This window comes from Somniosus microcephalus, chromosome 17 (assembly GCF_052327205.1).
Source record: "Somniosus microcephalus isolate GS21.2 chromosome 17, FLI_Smic_1.0, whole genome shotgun sequence".
NCBI classification, from domain to species: domain Eukaryota; kingdom Metazoa; phylum Chordata; class Chondrichthyes; order Squaliformes; family Somniosidae; genus Somniosus; species Somniosus microcephalus.
The window spans coordinates 58,281,204-58,302,285 of NC_141003.1; the positions used below are offsets into that span (position 1 = coordinate 58,281,204).

Consider the following 21,082-nt stretch of genomic DNA (forward strand, 5'->3'; position numbering starts at 1 on the left):
ATCATTGCTCTGGTTAAAAACCCATGAAAATTTACCAAAGACATAATCAGCTGACATGAATCCCCCTTTATCTGGCAAAATCTCTACAGGTTCCCTAACTTCATCGCCTCCCCTTTCATTTTTCTTTCACTGAAATCAGTCAGTCATTCATGAAAGGCTGACTTATGAAATAATACTGAGCGACCTACGGGTGGCGCTGTCCAGGGAGAGTATAAATACTCTGGCACGGGCCCAGCTTGCGCAGGACATTCTTAATAGGAACTAGTGAAGGACACAACTAGACCTCCATGTTGTAAAACAGTTGATTAAAGCTTTGTTTAACGCTTAGACCAAGTGCCTAGTAGTTTCCTTATGTCAGAGACATCACAGACAAACCGGTTTGCCTCCTTACCTGAAGTCAATATATTTTCCAGAATGGGTCACTGGATAGCAATCAAATAGGAAATTAGGTTAATTCATCCACCAAGTCAGGGTACTGCGGTCATCTGTTGCACTCAACTGCTGTCCAGTAGAGATCAACAAAGGCCACCAAAGGAAATTGGTAACTTCCCAGTATGTAATCTTCAGTAGAAGTGATTCAGCGCAGCAACATTGCTTGTGCCAATATTTCCTACCTGCCCATGATAGACCAACTCATCTTGGACAAGAGCTTTGTCTCACAACCAAATTGAAAGCAGACTGAATTTATCGGTGAGGTTCGAGTCAGAGTGACCAGTGTCGATCGAACCTGAGACCCGATGATGCGGGTTTCGCTGTTTTCACAGAGATCACTGCAGAGCTGAGTGAGTGCGCTGTCAGCAGAGTGGCACAAGACTTTTTAATCTTCATTTCTACACTGGATCGCCAAGCGGTGGTTGTCTGCAGATAATTCTGAAAGAGTCAGCATTCTATGCTTTCATCCTGCCGCACAACGGGAGTCTTACTGTCAGTGCCTCCATCAAGAAGTTCATTTTAATATTTTACGTCTCTGTATATTTTCAGGATTTTTCTTTTTAACAGTGAGGTCTTATAACATAATCAGGGCAGCTGGCTGTGAAGAGCTGCTGAGTATAAAAACCATGAGGGAGCTGGATTTACATAAACACAGTTGAACTGACAAGCTTTCTGAAGCATCCTGGGCTAATGGCTGCATCCGTCATTGCTAATTCACCTCTCTGACACCGTTAGGTTCAATAACTCCTCCACATCATTCTCTTTCACCCCTTCTCCACTCTTTACCACATACATCATCAAAACAACCAGAAGCTAAAAATCCTTGACCCTTCTGGCAGGAATGAAGCAGAAGGGCCGGAAAATAAACTGGGGCCTGGATTTGCGGAGTGGCGCATTGCACGGGAGTTCCCGTGGGCCTTGGCAGGGACAGAGAGTACCCATATCCCCTGCCCTTGGAGAGACCTGTCGCACAATTGCCGGCAGTACACCTGGTCAGACCAGGCGTACCAACCAGCTGAAGGGCAGAAGTGGGCCCCGTCTAGACATCCAGCCCGGGATCAGGCCCCGCCATGAATCTAAATTTTGTTTTGATTTATAGAACTGCAGGCTTGATTTCTGCGTAATTGCCGAAAGCCTTGGTCCACAAATATTCTGGACTTCACTGTCTAGGGAAATAAGGTTCAAAAGGCACGAACTGTAATAGGTGCAATGTGCATTTTAGTGAAATAATCAGAGCTTTTTTTGAAACTGAAATAGATCAATTAGATTACATTTGCTCTGGGGGGGAAGAGGTCTGCAGTTCAAGAATTAATGTGGGAATTTCCTAATATTCTGGCTCTGTCCCAGCAGACCTTTCCCAGGTTTTTCTATGACAAACGCAGTGTAGATACAGTGGGGTCGATTTTGACTTCTGGCCAGCCGACCGACAGTATGCGCTGGCCGGCCGACCGACTGACTTTAATTTTCTTCTCCCCTCCCCGCCAGGATTGCTCATAGCTTTCCCTTCCACGCTTGCTGCATGCAAATTCCGGTATAGAGGTGAGCCCTAGGTTTCCGGCCCATTTCCCTACAGTTGCACCTCTTACTGGCTGGCGCTCCTTGGGACTGCCAGAAGAAGCCTATTCCTGGGGTTGTGGTAGGAAGGCTCTAAAGCCCCAGGACGGAGGAAGGGGGCCTAGTAATGGCCTCCTAATAGGCCCCAAACATCTACCTTTGTTTGCCTCAGTCTGGGCCAAGGCCTACAGATACTTTACCTAATAGGAACGTAGGAAGTTCTTCTTTGGGCTCCTCTATTTAAGGTGCTCGTTCCCTTGTACTGCTTGGAACTGATGTGTGTGGTAAACCACTGTTATTGTTGCTCACCGTTGTTGTGGTTGTTGCACACTGTTGTATCTATGCATGCCTCAGCTGGCTCCGCCCCTGGCTCCACCCACACGCCCAGGTATAAAGGTGACTGCTCTGCAGCCCCCTGCCTTCTTGGAAACCAGTCAACCACGAGAGGCATGCTCTGTTCTTTGTTAATAAAAGCCTTTTAGTTACTCTCCTAACTCGCCGTCTTTTATGAGTAATTGATAGCGCATCAATTTTATTAACAAAAACAAAATGTCGGCACGAAACGCTGAGCAGCAGGCGCTGCAGCAAATGACGGCACCAAACGCTGAGCAGCAGGCGCTGCTGCATGCCCTCAGACCAACATGCCTGGACCTAGACCCTCAAGAGGCGGGTTCGTCTACCAAGTTCGCACAATGGCTGCGTTGCTTCGAAGCTTACCTGGAAGCCTCAGCCGTGACACTAGATGGAAACAAACTAAAAATCCTGGCCTCCAAGGTGGGCCACCAAGTCTACACGCTCATCCAGGACGCGGCTACCTACGCGACGGCTATCGATCTGCTAAAAGGACAATACACACGCCCGGTAAATACGGTTTATGCCAGACACCTCTTGAGATCCCGCAAACAGCAGTCCGGGGAACCGGTGGAGGCATTCCTACGGGCACTACAGATACTCGGCTGAGCCTGCGATTGTAAAGAGGTATCGGCCGCGACACACACGGAGGGACTTATCCGAGATGCTTTCGTTGCGGGCCTCAAGTCCGACTACTCCCGGCAGAGACTGTTGGAGAAGGGCAAAATCGACCTGAAGAAGGCAGTGTCCCTCGCGCTCTCGCTAGACGCGGCCCACCGGAATATGGACGCATTCTCCCCTAACGCTCCGCACCATGGACGCCGCAACCTTGGGTCATGGGACCGCCACCCCCGGCACCAACTGCTGCAGCGATGTCCAAGGGCCCGAAATGTTACTTTTGTGGCCAGGCAAAACACCCCAGAGCACGCTGCCCGGCGAAAAACGCTACCTGCTCTGGCTGCGGGAAGAAAGGACACTACGTCAGCGCCTGCAAAGGTAAAACCGCTAACGCCAGCAGTGCCGCGTGTGAACCGTGGGGGCAGCCATCTTGTCCGCCATCTTGGACACCTCCAGCCGCGTGGGGATCGGGATCATGGGCGCAGCCATTTTGTCCGCCATCTTGGACGCCTCCAACTCCAATCGCGGGTGACCCGGACTCAACCACCGCCTCGTCTGACGACCACAGCGACTCGCTCGACTATACGCTGGCCTCCGTGACGCTGGACCAATCTCTCCCTCACCAACTGTCCAAGTCCATGATGGACATTACGGTAAACGGCCACGCCACTACCTGCCTTTTCGACAGCGGGAGCACGGAGAGCTTTATCCACCCCGACACGGTGCGCAGTTACTCTCTCCCGGTCCTGCCAACGCGCCATCGGATCTCTATGGCTTCCAAATTTCATTCAGCAGACGTCGGTGGCTACTGTGTAGTGACCCTTTCAGTAAGGGGCACAGAATACAAAAATTTTAAACTTCTTGTCCTGCCCCATCTCTGCGCTGCCGTTCTACTGGGGTTGGATTTTCAGTGCCACCTTAACAGTGTCACATTAGCGTACGGCGGACCCCTCCCCCCACTCACAGTCTGCAGCCAGCAGCTTTTAAATCGCCCGCCGCGCACCATTTGCAGCCTCTCCACGCTTAAAGTCTCCCCCCCCACCTTGTTCGCTAACCTCACCCGCGACTGTAAGCCCATCGCTACCAAAAGCAGGCGGTACAGTGCCGGGGATAGGAGTTTCATTAAATCCGAAGTAGCAAGACTCCTGAAGGAAGGGATTATTGAGGGTAGCACCAGCCCATGGCGAGCACAAGTGGTGGTAGTGAAGACTGGCGAAAAACAGCGCCTAGTTATTGACTACAGCCAGACGATCAATCGCTACACCCAGTTAGATGCATACCCACTCCCCCGCATATCTGACATGGTCAATCAGATAGCACAATACCGGGTATTCTCGACGATTGATCTGAAGTCGGCATACCACCAGCTCCCCATCAGGGCTGAGGACCGCCAGTACACAGCTTTTGAAGCTGACGGTCGTCTCTACCACTTCCTCCGAGTCCCCTTCGGCGTCACCAACGGGGTTTCGGTTTTCCAAAGGGAGATGGACCGAATGGTTGACCAGAACGCGCTGCAGGCCACCTTCCCCTATCTAGACAACGTCACCATCTGCGGCCACGACCAGCAGGACCATGACGTTAACCTAGAGAAATTCCTCCGTACGGCCCAGCGGCTGAATCTAACATACAACAAGGACAAATGTATGTTTCGCACCACGCGCCTCGCCATTCTTGGCTGCGTAGTGGAGAACGAAGTCATCGGCCCCGACCCCGACAGAATGCGCCCCCTTATGGAGCTCCCCCTCCCCCACTGCCAAAAAGCACTGAAGAGATGCCTAGGGTTTTTCTCTTACTATGCTCAGTGGGTGCCCAACTATGCGGACAAAGCCAGACCCCTCATCAAGTCCACCTCCTTCCCCCTGACAGCAGAGGCATGTGCAGCCTTCACTCTCATAAAAAGAGATATTGCGAAGGCCACAATGCACGCAGTGGATGAGTCCATCCCTTTCCAAGTGGAGAGCGACGCATCCGACTTCGCCCTAGCTGCAACCCTTAACCAGGCGGGGAGACCCGTGGCCTTTTTCTCAAGGACCCTCCAGGGCCCCGAGATTCGACACTCCTCTGTCGAAAAGGAGGCCCAGGCCATTGTGGAAGCGGTGCGACATTGGAGGCATTACCTGGCCGGAAAACGATTTACCCTGCTCACTGACCAGCGTTCAGTGGCTTTTATGTTTAATAATAAGCAGAGGGGCAAAATCAAGAACGACAAGATCTTGAGGTGGAGAATTGAACTCTCCACCTACAATTACGATATCTTGTACCGGCCCGGGAAACTCAATGAGCCCCCAGATGCCCTATCACGTGGTACATGCGCCAACGCGCAGGTTGATAGACTGCAGACCCTCCACAATGACCTCTGCCACCCGGGGGTCACCAGGTTCTTCCATTTCATCAAATCCCGTAACCTGCCCTACTCCATCGAGGAGGTCAGGACCATGACCAGGAACTGCCAAATCTGTGCCGAGTGCAAACCGCATTTTTATAGGCCAGACAGAGCAAGCCTGATCAAGGCCACTCGCCCCTTCGAGCGCCTGAGCGTCGATTTTAAAGGGCCCCCTCCCCCTCCTCTAACCGCAACGTGTACTTCCTCAACATAATTGATGAGTACTCCCGTTTCCCGTTTGCCATCCCCTGCCCAGACATGACCAGTACCACAGTCATTAAATGTCTGAATGACCTTTTCGCCTTGCTCGGCTTTCCTAGCTACACCCATAGCGACCGGGGCTCATCCTTTATGAGCAACGAACTCCGTCAGTACCTGCTCACGAGAGGTATTGCTACAAGCAGAACCACCAGCTACAACCCCCGGGGGAACGGCCAGGTGGAAAGAGAGAACGCGACGGTTTGGAAGGCCGTCCTCTTAAACTTAAAATCTAAGGGCCTTCCGACCTCTCACTGGCAGGAGGTCCTCCCTGCGGCGCTCCACTCCATTCGGTCACTGCTTTGTACGGCCACCAATGCCACCCCCCATGAAAAAATGTTCACTTTCCCCAGGAAGTCCACATAGGGGACCTCGCTACCGACATGGCTGACGTCTCCAGGACCCGTCCTACTGCGGAAGCACGTGAGGTGCCATAAAACGGACCCCCTGGTCGAGAGGGTGAGCCTCCTCCACGCCAACCCCCAGTATGCTTACGTGGCGTACCCGGACGGGCAGGAAGACACAGTCTCCATACGAGACCTCGCACCTTCGGGTGCCCCTGAAACACTACCATTGCCATCCACCACTACCCACAACCCAACCCCTGTAGACGGCATGCCGCAGCCCCAGGACCCGTCATTGACCACCCAACCACTCAATGAGACGCCAGATTCAACGTTGGATGCTGCACCATCACCGCCGCCACCACGACGATCAGGACGGCATACAAGGCCACCTGATAGACTTACTTACACGAACCTTTAGTACACTTCACCCCGCCGGACTCAAATTTAAACAAGGGGTGAATGTGGTAAACCACTGTTATTGTTGCTCACCGTTGTTGTGGTTGTTGCACACTGTTGTATCTATACATGCCTCAGCTGGCTCCGCCCCTGGCTCCACCCACACGCCCGGGTATAAAGGTGACTGCTCTGCAGCCCCCTGCCTTCTTGGAAACCAGTCAACCACGAGAGGCATGCTCTGTTCTTTGTTAATAAAAGCCTTTTAGTTACTCTCCTAACTCTCCGTCTTTTATGAGTAATTGATAGCGCATCAATGTGCAACTGATACTCGCATTGAACTTGCCAGATCCATTCTGTAAACCTAGTGGCTATTTAATGTATATTAACAGGAACTTTGTTATTTCTGCGTTTTTGACCAATTAATTTTTACTTCTCTTTTTAGTTTCTCTCCTTTCTCAAATGGAACTCAGAACAAATATGGTCATTTTAGTAAAGATGTGTAAGGGAACTAATGCCCTGGGTATTTCTATTAGATCAGATTCATAAATATTTGTCTATCGACATCCTTCAACTTATTTAAAGAAACCTTTTTAAAAGAAGGAAAACAGACAGCTATACTGAATTAAATACTATCAGCAGAGCAATAGTGAAGGCGTTGCAGTTGGCTTTAGTGCCTCTATCCTTGGGGGAGGTTGAGGGAGAAAAAAAATCATCAGTCAGGATTCCTGTGCATAATCGCCATCTATTGACCTCTCTTGAAAAGTGTGCGTGTAAACATTGGCTGAGGATAGAATCTGACTTGGCTGTGATGCCCTGTACAGTCAAATTCCTTGCCAGCACTCACTATCGAGGAAGAAGAATAGCCAGTTGGGCGAGGTACCAAAGAGCTGCTCGCATCTTTGAAACCACACTCTAGTCAATGCCTTCAGGAAACACACCTTAGTCAATGTCGTCAGGAAACACACCCGAGTCAATACCTTCAGGAAACACACCCTAGTCAATGTCGTCAGGAAACACACCCTAATCAATGATTTTTTTAAATTTATTCATGGGCGTCGCTGGCTAGGGCAGCATTTATTGCCCAACCGTGATTGCCCTTGAGAAGGTGGTGGTGAGCTGCCTTCTTGAACCACTGCAGTTGGTGAAGGTACCCTCACAGTGATGTTTGGGAGGGAGTTTGAATCAGGAATGATGAAGGAATAGCAATATATTTCCAAGTCAGGATGGTGTGTGACTTGGAGGGGAACTTGGAGGTGGTGGTGTTCCCATGCACCTGCTGCCCTTGTCCTTTTAGGTGGAAGAGGTCGCGGGTTTGGGAGGTGCTGCCGAAGAAGCCTTGGCGAGTTGCTGCAGTGCATCTTGTAGATGGTACACACTGCAGCCACGGTACGCCGGTGGTGGAGGGAGTGAATGTTTAAGGTGGTGGATGGAGTGCCAATCAAGTGGGCTGCTTTGTCCTGGATGATGTTGAGCTTCTTGAGTGTTATTGGAGCTGCACCCAGCCAGGCAAGTGAAGAGTATTTCATCAGACTCCTAACTTGAGTCTTGTAGGTGGTAGAGAGGCCTTGGAGAGTCACTCGCCGCAGAATACCCAGCCGCTGACCTGCTCTTGTAGCCACAGTATTTATATGGCTGGTCCAATTAAGTTTCTGGTTAATGGTGACCCCCAGGATGTTGATGGTGGGGGATTCGGCGATGCTAATGCCATTGAATGTCAAGGGGAGATGGCTAGACTCTCCCTTGTTGGAGATAGTCATTGCCTGTCACTTGTGTGGCGAGAATGTTACTTGCCACTTATCAGCCCAAGCCCAAATGTTGTCCAGCTCTTGCTGTATGCAGGCACAGACTGTTTCATTATCTGAGGAGTTGCAAATTGAACTTCATTGGCAAACATCCTCAGTTCTGACCTTATGATGGAGGGAAGGTCATTGATGAAGCAGCTGAAGATGTTTGGCCTTGGACACTGCCCCGAAGAACTCCTGTAGCGATGTCCTGGGGCTGAAATGATTGGCTTCCAACAACCACAACCATCTTCCTTTGTGCTAGGTATGACTCCAGCCAGTGGAGAGTTTTCCACCCGATCCCCATTGACTTCAATTTTACTAGGGCTCCTTGATGCCACACTTGGTCAAATGTTGCCTTGATGTCAAGGGCAGTTACTCACACTTCACCTCTGGAATTCAGCTCTTTTATCCGTGTTTGGATAGAAGGCTGTATGGAGCCTAGGGGTCCTGGTGGAACCCAAACTGAGCATCGGTGAGCAGATTATGGATGAGTAAGTGCCGCTTGATAGCACTGTTGACCCCCACCTTCCATCACTTTGCTGATGATTGAGAGTAGACTGATGGGGCGTTCATTGGCCGGATTGGATTCGTCCTGCTTTTGGTGGACAGGACATACCTGGGCAATTTTTCACTTTGTTGGATAGATGCCAGTGTTGTAGCTGTACTAGAATACCTTGGGAGCCACACCCTAGTCAATGCCTTCAGAAACCACATCGTAGTCAATGATTCAGGAACCACACCCTAAGTCAATGCCTTCAGAAACCACATCCTAGTTATTGCCTTCAGGGAAATAGAGGAGAAATGACAGCAAAGTGGAAGCATTTTTAAAAAGGTACAGTATTTTTATGTTTATTCTGGAGGAAGAAATTATACTCTTCTTAGGTTTTGGGAGCTCCATAATCTTATAGGCAATGCGGAGGGAGAGGGGTAATTTGGAGATTCCCTCAAGGTAGGAAGAGGATAAGGCCTATTAAAATGTGAATGTGATCCACCACAGGGACAGTGACTATAGCAACTTGGAACATGCCTAGTGTAAATAACCCTTTTGAAGACAGTGAAAAATCTGCTCAGATTTGGATTCAATAATAAGTAATTGCAAGAGATACACCCACGACAGAATGAGTCAGACAATTATAAGGGTTGAGTATTAAGCTCCAGATGAAGCTATTTTGATGAAGAATGTCCCTTGCTCTTAGGATTATTTAATTATAGACAAAGACTGTTGATTTATTACTCTCTCTCAAAATGAAGAGGCTACATTAATAAATGCTCAGGAAACAGGAGGTGCTAATCAGGAAATGATCGAACTAAATTCCTCTGCCACCTCAGCAATTCTAATAACACATCAAATTTTAAATATACACTGAGACCCATAATAAAGAGGATGTTGACTTAATTGATGATGAACCCTGCCAATTTATTGCATCTACAATATCCTGTGGAAATTATTCTGCTTTCAGCATTGCAATAGATATAGTCAAGGATGACCGCTCTCTAGTTCCAAGATACAGGAAACTTTTTTTTATCCGGCACGGACGGGACCAACGTGGTGCCGGTTCATCAAAAATTCCGGATAACCGAACGCTATAGTAAAAGATACGGAGCTGAGAGCAACAAACCCTGTTGCTTAGCAACAGCTTTAGAACAATGGCCACAAGTTGCAAGCGTCTCTGTAGCTTAGCAACAGCTGCCGCCATACGCTTGCACAGCAACAAATGGAGGAAGGCAAGTAATAAAAGTTACCTGAACCTACTCCTGAATTTTGCTGGTTAAAGTGCCTAATCGGAGGCACTTTGCAGCCTTCCGGGCTCAATATCGAGTTCAATAATTTCAGATCACAACCTTGGCCTCTATTACTTTTTTCCTTTTAATTTTTTCCACCTCTTTGTTTTGGGTCCTCCTTTCCCACCCACCCCACCCCCTCCTTTCCTTTTGTTTCTCTCTCTCACCTGGCAGCTGTCCTTATCCTGCCAGTACACTTCACACCTAATCTCAGCTGCCTTTTGTCTCCACGGGCCCATTACCATCTCATCTGGCTTCTGATACCTTTTGTCTCCTTTTCTTCTTTTGTTCGATCGCAGCTTTGCCTTCGATCTTTTTATTTTCTTTCCAGTTTTGAAGAAGGGTTTCAACCTGAAACGTCAACTCAAATTTCTCTCCACGGATGTTGCCTGACCTGCTGAGTTTTTCCAGCATTCTCTGTTGTTATTTTGGATTTCCAGCATCTGCAGTATTTTGCTATCGTACTGAATTTGGATGATCAGCCATGATCTCATTAAATGGTGGAGCAGGCTCGAGGGGCCGAATGGCCGACTCCTGCTCCTATCTATCCTATGTTTCTATGTTTCTGTCAACACACACTGCCCCAGGTTCACACCTGAGGAATGGTTGCTTGGATGAGATGGTGGAGATTGCAACTGCTGTTTACAAGTTTTACCTCCGATCTATTCAGGTAAATTACATAAAAATCAATATACATGAATATCAAACACCAAAATAAACTTTGAGCCACTAAGTTAGAAGTTTATAGTGTCTACAAATCGTCACTTTGATAGGCAAAGTACTTACCTCATTGGCTAAAGCAAATGTTCCCCAGTGTATTCCTACAGACCTTTTTGCTTGAACATCTATGTGGATCCTCACAGCCTCCTCTGGGTTCACGTGGTTATATTTCATAAACCATCTGGAGCAGAGACAAAAACATAAGACAGGTAAACTAGGAGCCTCGAATTGAATAGGAGCAGGAGCTGCATATTTCTGTACTGAATATAATGATGTACTACTTCCCCTTTTTCTGTTAGACTTGATCGCTTTCATTAGAGAGAGTGAGATAGCAACAGAGAAAGAAACAGAGAGAGACAGAAACAGAGGAAATCAGTAACAGGTTGGCCAGTGCATGCACAAACTTCAAATTATTAGCTACACTCCTGGCCTCAGCATTACTTTGGTTGATCTGCTTGATAGTCCCAGAATTCTAGGGGATTCCAGGAAAGTTCACTGCTGTCCGAATAAGGGCCCAAATATGCTTGTCTTGCTCCATACTTCCTTAAGTTCTTAAAGCATCACTCTGATATGAGCCGAGAACATACTTGTCCACTTTGTGGCCCCATGAAGTAAATCAATGAACGTGTGCTATCCCAGCTACCATCAATAAAGAACACCACCAAAGCAAGCATGCAAACTATGACCACACAAAATGACCTGTGTGGTAAATAATAATACTTGCATTTATATAGTACATTGTCACATCAAAACATCTCATAACATTTTTTGATAATTATTTTTGAAGAGAATGATTGTCGTTATGTAGGCAAATGCAGCAACATCCCACAAAAAGGAATAAACTGTTTTTTGGGTGGACTTTGTTGAGGAGGGAACGTTGGCCAGGATACTGGGAGAGCTCCCTGCTTTTCTTCCAAAAAGGCCGTGGTATTCTAAAGGCCCACCCGAACCACTGGAACAGCCAGACGTGACCTCATTTTAGCTTCTCATTCAATGGATGGCATCTCTTTAAAAAAAAATGCAGCAATTCCTCACTGGCGTGTCACCTTAGATTATGTGCTTGAATCCTGTAGTGGGGGCTCAAAAGCAGGAGATACTCTTGCAGTGATTGGGACAGTCGGAGTTACGTAACTATAAACTGGTACACTTGTGCTCTAGAAGTCCACTCAGACTCCTGTGCAGAACTTTCAGAAATCTGCCATTGTATTTGAAAAGAAACGAGTAATATTTTCTGCATTGATAGATTTTCGGTCACTAGATGTGTTCAACGGTCACTAGACGTGTTCAACACACATTATTAATTCTTTATATACATGCATGGGGATATATGTGGTGGTGGGGGGAGCTCTTCAATCGCTCAGTGAGCTTGAAGTAGTGAGAAGCTGAGCCATAAATAGCATTAATGTCCCAGGTTTGATCCCTGGTCTGTGCTGAGTTAGCAGAGGTAGCGCTACAAGTACTACAATTAGCTTTAGCATCCTGGATTAGAAAAGGATAATCTCATTCGTATTCCTCAACCCTTGCTTTAAATACACGTGTTGAAATACGTGTGGACCTTGAGCAAGGACAGAATTGGACTTAACCGAGATGCCTCCCACAGTCAAATAGCTTGCGGACACTCACTGTCCAAGCTTGCCCATGAAGAATAGCCAGTTGGGAGAGATACCAGAGGGCTGCGGGTTCATGTGGAGCCATACTCCAGCATTAGCCAGCATCTTTCGGAGAGAAAGGGAAGGGATAAAACTTAAAACATTTTTCCAGGGATATTAGTACTACCTGATTTTCTAATGGGTTTACCAGGCTTTGGAGAGATGAACTGATATTCCACTTGATAACTGCACGGGCAGCATTAAACATTACTGACGTAAGAAAACTACTAGGCACTTGGTCCAAGTATTAAACAAGGCTTTAATCAACTGCTTTTCAACATGGAGATCTAGTTGTGTCCTTCACTAGTTCCTGTTAAAGAATGTCCTGAGCAAGCTGGGCCCATGCCTGAGTATTTATACTCTCCCTGGACAGCGCCACCAGCAGGCCGCCCAGTATCATTTCATAAGTCATTTCCACATGAATGACAAGATTCATGTCAATTACTGTATCTGGTCATCACTAAATAGGAGAGGAAACGCCAGTTTTGTTATTAGACTTATCTCGCACATTGGCAACATTTGTGTACAAACCAGTACACTTTAGTGTTGTGCCACTATGTTTCTTGTGTTCATCACTTCAAACTGCGCTCACCATTACCATTGCCAGTGACAGACCATACCAGCAGCAATTTACACTAGTGTTATGTAGCACAAAATGCTCTCTCCAGGCATAACTCACATTTAGGACAAAATCTATTAATTGGCTGTTTTTCGCAATTGAAGTAATCATAGAAAGGTCCACACATGGCCTTACTGATAAAGTATCCAACACAGAGTATCACACGTTTTGATATCTATTAAATCCTGTAGGTAACTGGATCCTAAGGGACCTTCCATCGCAACCAGCGTACTACAGAAAATATATTTTACTAGCTGAAGTGCCCGGCGGTGCCGAGGCTTTTGAGGGGGCATGTTGTTGTTGGAAGGAGAGAGAGCGACTGGGGGGAAGAGAGCGAGCGACTGGGGGGAAGAGAGCGAGCGACTGGGGGGGAGAGAGCGAGCGACTGGGGGGGAGAGAGCGAGCGACTGGGGGGGAGAGAGCGAGCGACTGGGGGGGAGAGAGCGAGCGACTGGGGGGGGAGAGAGAGAGCGACTGGGGGGGAGAGAGAGAGCGACTGGGGGGGAGAGAGAGCGCGACTGGGGGGGAGAGAGAGCGCGACTGGGGGGGAAGAGAGAGCGCGACTGGGGGGGAAGAGAGAGAGCGACTGGGGGGGAAGAGAGAGAGCGACTGGGGGGGAAGAGAGAGAGCGACTGGGGGGGAAGAGAGAGAGCGACTGGGGGGGAAGAGAGAGAGCGACTGGGGGGGAAGAGAGAGAGCGACTGGGGGGGAAGAGAGAGAGCGACTGGGGGGGAAGAGAGAGAGCGACTGGGGGGGAAGAGAGAGAGCGACTGGGGGGGAAGAGAGAGAGCGACTGGGGGGGAAGAGAGAGAGCGACTGGGGGGGAAGAGAGAGAGCGACTGGGGGGGAAGAGAGAGAGCGACTGGGGGGGAAGAGAGAGAGCGACTGGGGGGGAAGAGAGAGAGCGACTGGGGGGGAAGAGAGAGAGCGACTGGGGGGGAAGAGAGAGAGCGACTGGGGGGGAAGAGAGAGAGCGACTGGGGGGGAAGAGAGAGAGCGACTGGGGGGGAAGAGAGAGAGCGACTGGGGGGGAAGAGAGAGAGCGACTGGGGGGGAAGAGAGAGAGCGACTGGGGGGGAAGAGAGAGAGCGACTGGGGGGGAAGAGAGAGAGCGACTGGGGGGGAAGAGAGAGAGCGACTGGGGGGGAAGAGAGAGAGCGACTGGGGGGGAAGAGAGAGAGCGACTGGGGGGGAAGAGAGAGAGCGACTGGGGGGGAAGAGAGAGAGCGACTGGGGGGGAAGAGAGAGAGCGACTGGGGGGGAAGAGAGAGAGCGACTGGGGGGGAAGAGAGAGAGCGACTGGGGGGGAAGAGAGAGAGCGACTGGGGGGGAAGAGAGAGAGCGACTGGGGGGGAAGAGAGAGAGCGACTGGGGGGGAAGAGAGAGAGCGACTGGGGGGGAAGAGAGAGAGCGACTGGGGGGGAAGAGAGAGAGCGACTGGGGGGGAAGAGAGAGAGCGACTGGGGGGGAAGAGAGAGAGCGACTGGGGGGGAAGAGAGAGAGCGACTGGGGGGGAAGAGAGAGAGCGACTGGGGGGGAAGAGAGAGAGCGACTGGGGGGGAAGAGAGAGAGCGACTGGGGGGGAAGAGAGAGCGCGACTGGGGGGGAAGAGAGAGCGCGACTGGGGGGAAGAGAGAGAGCGACTGGGGGGAAGAGAGAGAGCGACTGGGGGGGAAGAGAGAGAGCGACTGGGGGGGAAGAGAGAGAGCGACTGGGGGGGAAGAGAGAGAGCGACTGGGGGGGAAGAGAGAGAGCGACTGGGGGGGAAGAGAGAGAGCGACTGGGGGGGAAGAGAGAGAGCGACTGGGGGGGAAGAGAGAGAGCGACTGGGGGGGAAGAGAGAGAGCGACTGGGGGGGAAGAGAGAGAGCGACTGGGGGGGAAGAGAGAGAGCGACTGGGGGGGAAGAGAGAGAGCGACTGGGGGGGAAGAGAGAGAGCGACTGGGGGGGAAGAGAGAGAGCGACTGGGGGGGAAGAGAGAGAGCGACTGGGGGGGAAGAGAGAGAGCGACTGGGGGGGAAGAGAGAGAGCGACTGGGGGGGAAGAGAGAGAGCGACTGGGGGGGAAGAGAGAGAGCGACTGGGGGGGAAGAGAGAGAGCGACTGGGGGGGAAGAGAGAGAGCGACTGGGGGGGAAGAGAGAGAGCGACTGGGGGGGAAGAGAGAGAGCGACTGGGGGGGAAGAGAGAGAGCGACTGGGGGGGAAGAGAGAGAGCGACTGGGGGGGAAGAGAGAGAGCGACTGGGGGGGAAGAGAGAGAGCGACTGGGGGGGAAGAGAGAGAGCGACTGGGGGGGAAGAGAGAGAGCGACTGGGGGGGAAGAGAGAGAGCGACTGGGGGGAAGAGAGAGAGCGACTGGGGGGAAGAGAGAGAGCGACTGGGGGGAAGAGAGAGAGCGACTGGGGGGAAGAGAGAGAGCGACTGGGGGGGAAGAGAGAGAGCGACTGGGGGGGAAGAGAGAGAGCGACTGGGGGGAAGAGAGAGAGCGACTGGGGGGAAGAGAGAGAGCGACTGGGGGGAAGAGAGAGAGCGACTGGGGGGAAGAGAGAGAGCGACTGGGGGGAAGAGAGAGAGCGACTGGGGGGAAGAGAGAGAGCGACTGGGGGGAAGAGAGAGAGCGACTGGGGGGAAGAGAGAGAGCGACTGGGGGGAAGAGAGAGAGCGACTGGGGGGAAGAGAGAGAGCGACTGGGGGGAAGAGAGAGAGCGACTGGGGGGGAAGAGAGAGAGCGACTGGGGGGGAAGAGAGAGAGCGACTGGGGGGGAAGAGAGAGAGCGACTGGGGGGGAAGAGAGAGAGCGACTGGGGGGGAAGAGAGAGAGCGACTGGGGGGGAAGAGAGAGAGCGACTGGGGGGGAAGAGAGAGAGCGACTGGGGGGGAAGAGAGAGAGCGACTGGGGGGGAAGAGAGAGAGCGACTGGGGGGGAAGAGAGAGAGCGACTGGGGGGGAAGAGAGAGAGCGACTGGGGGGGAAGAGAGAGAGCGACTGGGGGGGAAGAGAGAGAGCGACTGGGGGGGAAGAGAGAGAGCGACTGGGGGGGAAGAGAGAGAGCGACTGGGGGGGAAGAGAGAGAGCGACTGGGGGGGAAGAGAGAGAGCGACTGGGGGGAAGAGAGAGAGCGACTGGGGGGAAGAGAGAGAGCGACTGGGGGGAAGAGAGAGAGCGACTGGGGGGAAGAGAGAGAGCGACTGGGGGGGAAGAGAGAGAGCGACTGGGGGGAAGAGAGAGAGCGACTGGGGGGAAGAGAGGGAGGGGAGGGGGAGGGGGAGGGGGAGGGGAAGGGAGGGAGGAGGAAGGGAGGGCGGGGGGAGGGGAGGGGGGAAGGAAGGGAGGGAGGGGGGGGAAGGGAGGGCAGGGGAGGGGAAGGGAGGGCGGGGAAGGGAGGGAGGGCGGGATGGAGGGCGGCGGGCACCCCCCCCCCGAGGGTCGCGACCCCCCCCCCCCCCCCCCGAGGGTCGCGCCCCCCCCCCCCCCGAGGTGAAGACCGCCGATTGCGCGCGCAGCAGGAGCTGAGACGCAGCGTCTCTCTCGGCCGGCGGGCCCGGTTGCCAGGGCAACCGTGACGCTGACCAAGCCAGAGAGAGAGATGCCGCGTCTCAGCTGCTCCTGCTGCGCGCGCGGCCCCCCCCCCCCCCCCCCCAAGGGTCGCGGCCTGACCCCCCCCCCCTCCCCCCGAGGTGAAGACCGCCGATTGCGGCTGTGCGAGACGTCCGGCGGGCCCGGTTGCCAGGGTAACGCTGGACGCTCAGCAAGCCCCGGCAGAGAGAGACGTCTCAGCTCCTGCTGCGCGCGCACCCTAGCGGCGCTGGGCTGAGGCTCGGCCCTCCAGCCTTCGAGTGGGGCCGGGAGGTGCCTAGCTCGGGCGTGGGTGCGGAGGAGACGCCGAGGCTTCTAGGCCTACCTGGAAAAACGGGGAAAGGTAGGAAAATTAATGAGATTAGATAAGTTAATTACTTTCTAAATCATTTTTTAAAAAAACAATGTGATTTAAAAGCAACGTTTTTTTTTAAGACGCAGAAAGCGGGAAAAAGAAAGGAAAAGTTTGGAATCAAGATGGCGGCGACTCACCTCGGTTCAGAACGATAAAGCCCGGCCACACGCGCACCGATTGGCCCGGCGGCACACGCCAGCAACCCGGCGTACGATTGGTCGAGCTCGAGGTCACTCTGTCGCTAATGAGCGGATAATGAGATGCTAATGAGTGGAATGTTGAAGGTTTTTGGGATACCGCAGGCGCAATTTTAGCCCAGCCGAAACGTAAATACGCTTAAAACCGTCTCGGAAGCGTAAGCTTTCTTTGGAGGTAACGCGCGCGTAGGTACGCCCTGTAACTTTCGAGTGCATACCCGCAACGCACACGCGATGACAGATAGACAGATAGACAGAAGTACCGATTTATATAGATAGATATAGATATGGTTTCAATGGTAATGAAGGAACCATAAACAAAATATGTTAAGCAAACCTATTTTGAATACAGATGCAAGCGAGATGATGATGAATCTGTACAAAACACTAATTAGGCCACTGTTGGCAAATTGTGTAGTTTTGCACACCCCGTTGTAGAAAGAATAATGAAGCCATAAAAATGTGCAGAATTGATTCGCTAGGTTAATAGCCAAGATAAGAGGAATATAGTTATGATGAGAGACTTGAAAAACAGAGCTGTATTCACTGCTGGAGTAAGGTCAAGAGACCCAATAGACATGCTCAAAATTCTGAAAGGTTTAAAAAAAGTGAAAAATTATCTTGACTGGCTGGTGAATTTGTATCAAGGATTAGTACGAAGGGAGAAGTTGAAAGATTGTTTTTACGCATAAAGGATTAGAATATGGAATGCATTATTTATATTGTGCTTTTCACAACCTCAGGATGTCCCAAAGTGCTTTACAGCCAATTAAATACTTTTGAAGTGTAATGCTGTAATGTAGGAAACACAGCAGCCAATATGTGCAGAATTTGAGAGATAAATGTTGGCCAGGACACCAGAGAATGTCCCTGCTCATCTTTGAAATAGGGCCATGGGATCTTTTACATCCACCTGAGAGGGCAGACAGGGTCTTGGTTTAACGTCTCATCCGAAAGACAGCACCTCTGACAGTGCAATACTGAGAGAGTGCTGCAGTATCAGCCTAGAATTCATGCTCAAGTCTCTGGAGTGGGATTTGAACCTACAACCATCTGACTCAGATGCAAGAGTGCTACCAATTGAGCCACAGCTGACACCGCAGTTGATGAAACAGCGTCCCTCACACTTGAAAAGAAAACTATTAAAAGGCACAGAGAAAGAGCAGGTAAATGGGATTGGAGGAGATAGCTCCAAGCTGAAGCTGGCACTGACGTAAGCATGATGAGCCTCCTTTTGTGCTGAAATTTCTATGATAACCATGGTATTATAGTGAGGCCACTACGAATACAGTTATCTGAATTTACCAGACCGTTTACTAGTCTGAATGGCTAGACTATAAAACAAGAGAGATTAGAAATGCTAGACTATAAAAGAGAGATTAGTCAGCGCACTGCAAATCATTTTGTACGACTGTTCAGAATTCACAGCTTGCTGTTTAGTATAAAGATCCAACTGATGAGAACCTTTTTATTATCAAAATGCTCCACTGAGGACTGAACAAAACCTAGGATTACGTTTGCACGACTGCATGCCATCATTTGAAATTCCTATCCCATAGCATGCAAGTAATCTGCAAGGTACATAAAAATAAAAATGTACCAAAGCATACCAGGATGCAGAGAGGAAAATAAACCGGCAGCTGCTGGGAATATCATTACAAGCACGGAGGAGAAATGGGGGGCAGGGACTGTAAAGTGCACTGTTACAGGACTCTTTCAAAAAGAACATTTTTCTTTTTTAGCACGTGATCAAGAAAAATGATCAAATTAGACAGATTGAGAGTTAAACTTCCAGTCACAAATGTTGCATTAAAAAAAAAAGGCCAAATTTGATCAGTTCCTGTTTTTCTCTCAACTCTGGCTGCTGTTGCGGCAGGAATAGGCTCTGGCTTGGAGTCAGGAACTCAGCTGCAAGCTTGCCCTGCAACCTCAATGACAACCCCCCCCCCCCCCAAACTGGGTTGGGGAATCCAGCGATGTCGGAGGGACCACAACTAGGAGCAGAATCCCGGCCCTTAGAAACATAGAAGATAGGAGCAGGAGTAGGCCATTTGGCCCCTCGAGCCTGCTCCGCCATTCAATGAGATCATGGCTGATCATCCAAATTCAGTACCCTGTCCCTGCCTGCTCTCCATATCCCTTGATCCCTTTAGCCTTAAGAAATATATCCAACTCCTTCTTGAATATATTTAATGAATTGGCCTCTACTGCCTTCTGTGGTAGAGAATTCCACAGGTTCACCACTCTCTGGGTGAAGAAATTCCTCCTCATCTCTGTCCTAAATGGCTTACCCCTTATCCTTAGACTGTGACCCCTGGTTCTGGACTCCCCGACCATCGGGAACATCCTTCCAGCATCTAGTCTGTCTAGTCCTGTTAGAATGTTATAAGTTTTGATGAGATCCCCTCTCATTCTTCTAAACTCCAGCGAGTACAAGCCCAATCTCTCCTCATACGTCATTCCTGCCATCCCTCGACTCTTATAGAATATGTAGGATGAACCAGGACAGTTTTTTGTCTTTGTCACTACTCTGACATGGAGACAAAGGGGGGGAAGTTTTCGGGGGGTCAGCGGGCGAGTTTGGTGGCAGGTCGGGTGGGAAAAATTTTTTTGGACAGCAGGTAGCATACTCGCTCTCAACCGGCCGCCATGCTAGTTTCCCAGATGTCGGGTCTGTCAGCGCTGAACAGACCCGACACAAAGCGGCAGGGGAGGCAATTTAGGTGATTAAGAGCATGTTAACAACCTGTTAAAGAGGATTTTGAGCTCACCTCAACATTTTACGAGGTCGTCCACAGGTTCCACGCTGCTCGGGGATCACGTCAGGTAATGAGGTTGGGGGTTGTGTCACCATGAAATGATCTCTACTTGACAGCTGCAAATGTGGTATAAAAGCTCCCATTTCATAGCTGTTCACTTTCCAAACTCAGAAGCTGTTGCTTACTGCATTTGGAAGACAGATTGAGCTTTATACAGGTTGCAAGTGTTTGGAGTAAACTCTGTATCCAGTGTCACCTCATTGGAACAACCTCTCTCACCAATGACAGATCGCTTCTGTCATCTCAAGTTTGCCTGCCATCTATCACATCACTGCCCTTGAAACTATCTCACCTCAGAATCCCACCACGATCAGCCCCCAACACCAGCAGCACCAGGCACACCAGCAGCACCAACAACAACACCAACCTTCTCCACAATCAACTAACGGTGCACATGACATCAGCACCCGGCCACATTGCTGCCCGGGACGCCAGGGATTGCTTCACCATAGCTAGATTTACTTTACTTGACGCTGTACACCCTGGCTGCCACATGATGTGCCAGTTTGGCACCACCCCACACCAACACCATAAAGCATCCCTACAATGCCCAAGCCATTCCTTTCACACTCATGACTATTGTGGGGGGTACCATTATATCTCACCATTCACTGGAACTTACTAAGCCACTTCCAAAGGTGCACACAAATAAGTCCAAGAACGCAAAGTGTTGAAAATAAAGATTTCAATGTTTGACAGCACATTAACAGAAACTTCACATGAACATTGGCTAAAACACCCAAGTGCCTACCCTGGTGTGTTGTTAGTTGGTATGATTGGACTAGGATGAGGGTGAGTGTGAGGGGTGGCTAGTGAGGTGGGGGAAGTGATAGTGTAGATAGAGAGGAATGGGTGGAGGTGCAAGGTAAGTTGGTGTGGAAGGGAAGGCAGAGTGATGGGGATGTGATGAGTGGCACAGCAGGATGAGGTTGGGTGTGGCTTGGCAGTAACATTTTGTGATCTACTGAGATCATTGAAAGGTTTGCGTCACTGCAGCCAGGTCCTCCTAGCGACATCCTGCTTGCGTCCTCCTGTGCAATGTGCAACCAGGCTGCGTTGGTGTCCTGGGGAGGTGTCTTCCGCCCTTGGAAGGGAAGAGAACCTTCCTGCGTGCTGTGACTCTGTCCATAAGCATATGGAGGGAGTCATGGGAGAGCCTGGGTGCAGCCGTGCACCTCTATGCAGTGCTCGTCATTGTTTGCAGTACCTCAATGCTGTAGGACACTGACAGCACAACTGTCAA

The 21,082-nt window shown here is 50.6% G+C and overlaps 1 protein-coding gene across 6 annotated transcripts in view; it reads right to left on the minus strand.

Moving 5' to 3' along the window:
- Positions 1–21,082, minus strand: part of napepld (N-acyl phosphatidylethanolamine phospholipase D) — a 67,045-nt gene that overhangs the window by 23,841 nt on the left and 22,122 nt on the right. For 5 of the 6 annotated variants that reach the window (XM_086010435.1, XM_086010437.1, XM_086010439.1 and 2 more), the window contains one exon: positions 10,692–10,806. In XM_086010435.1, the coding sequence (XP_085866561.1) occupies positions 10,692–10,806 (115 nt within the window). The remainder of the gene's footprint in view (positions 1–10,691; positions 10,807–21,082) is intronic. The other variant, XM_086010436.1, reaches the window with a different exon arrangement.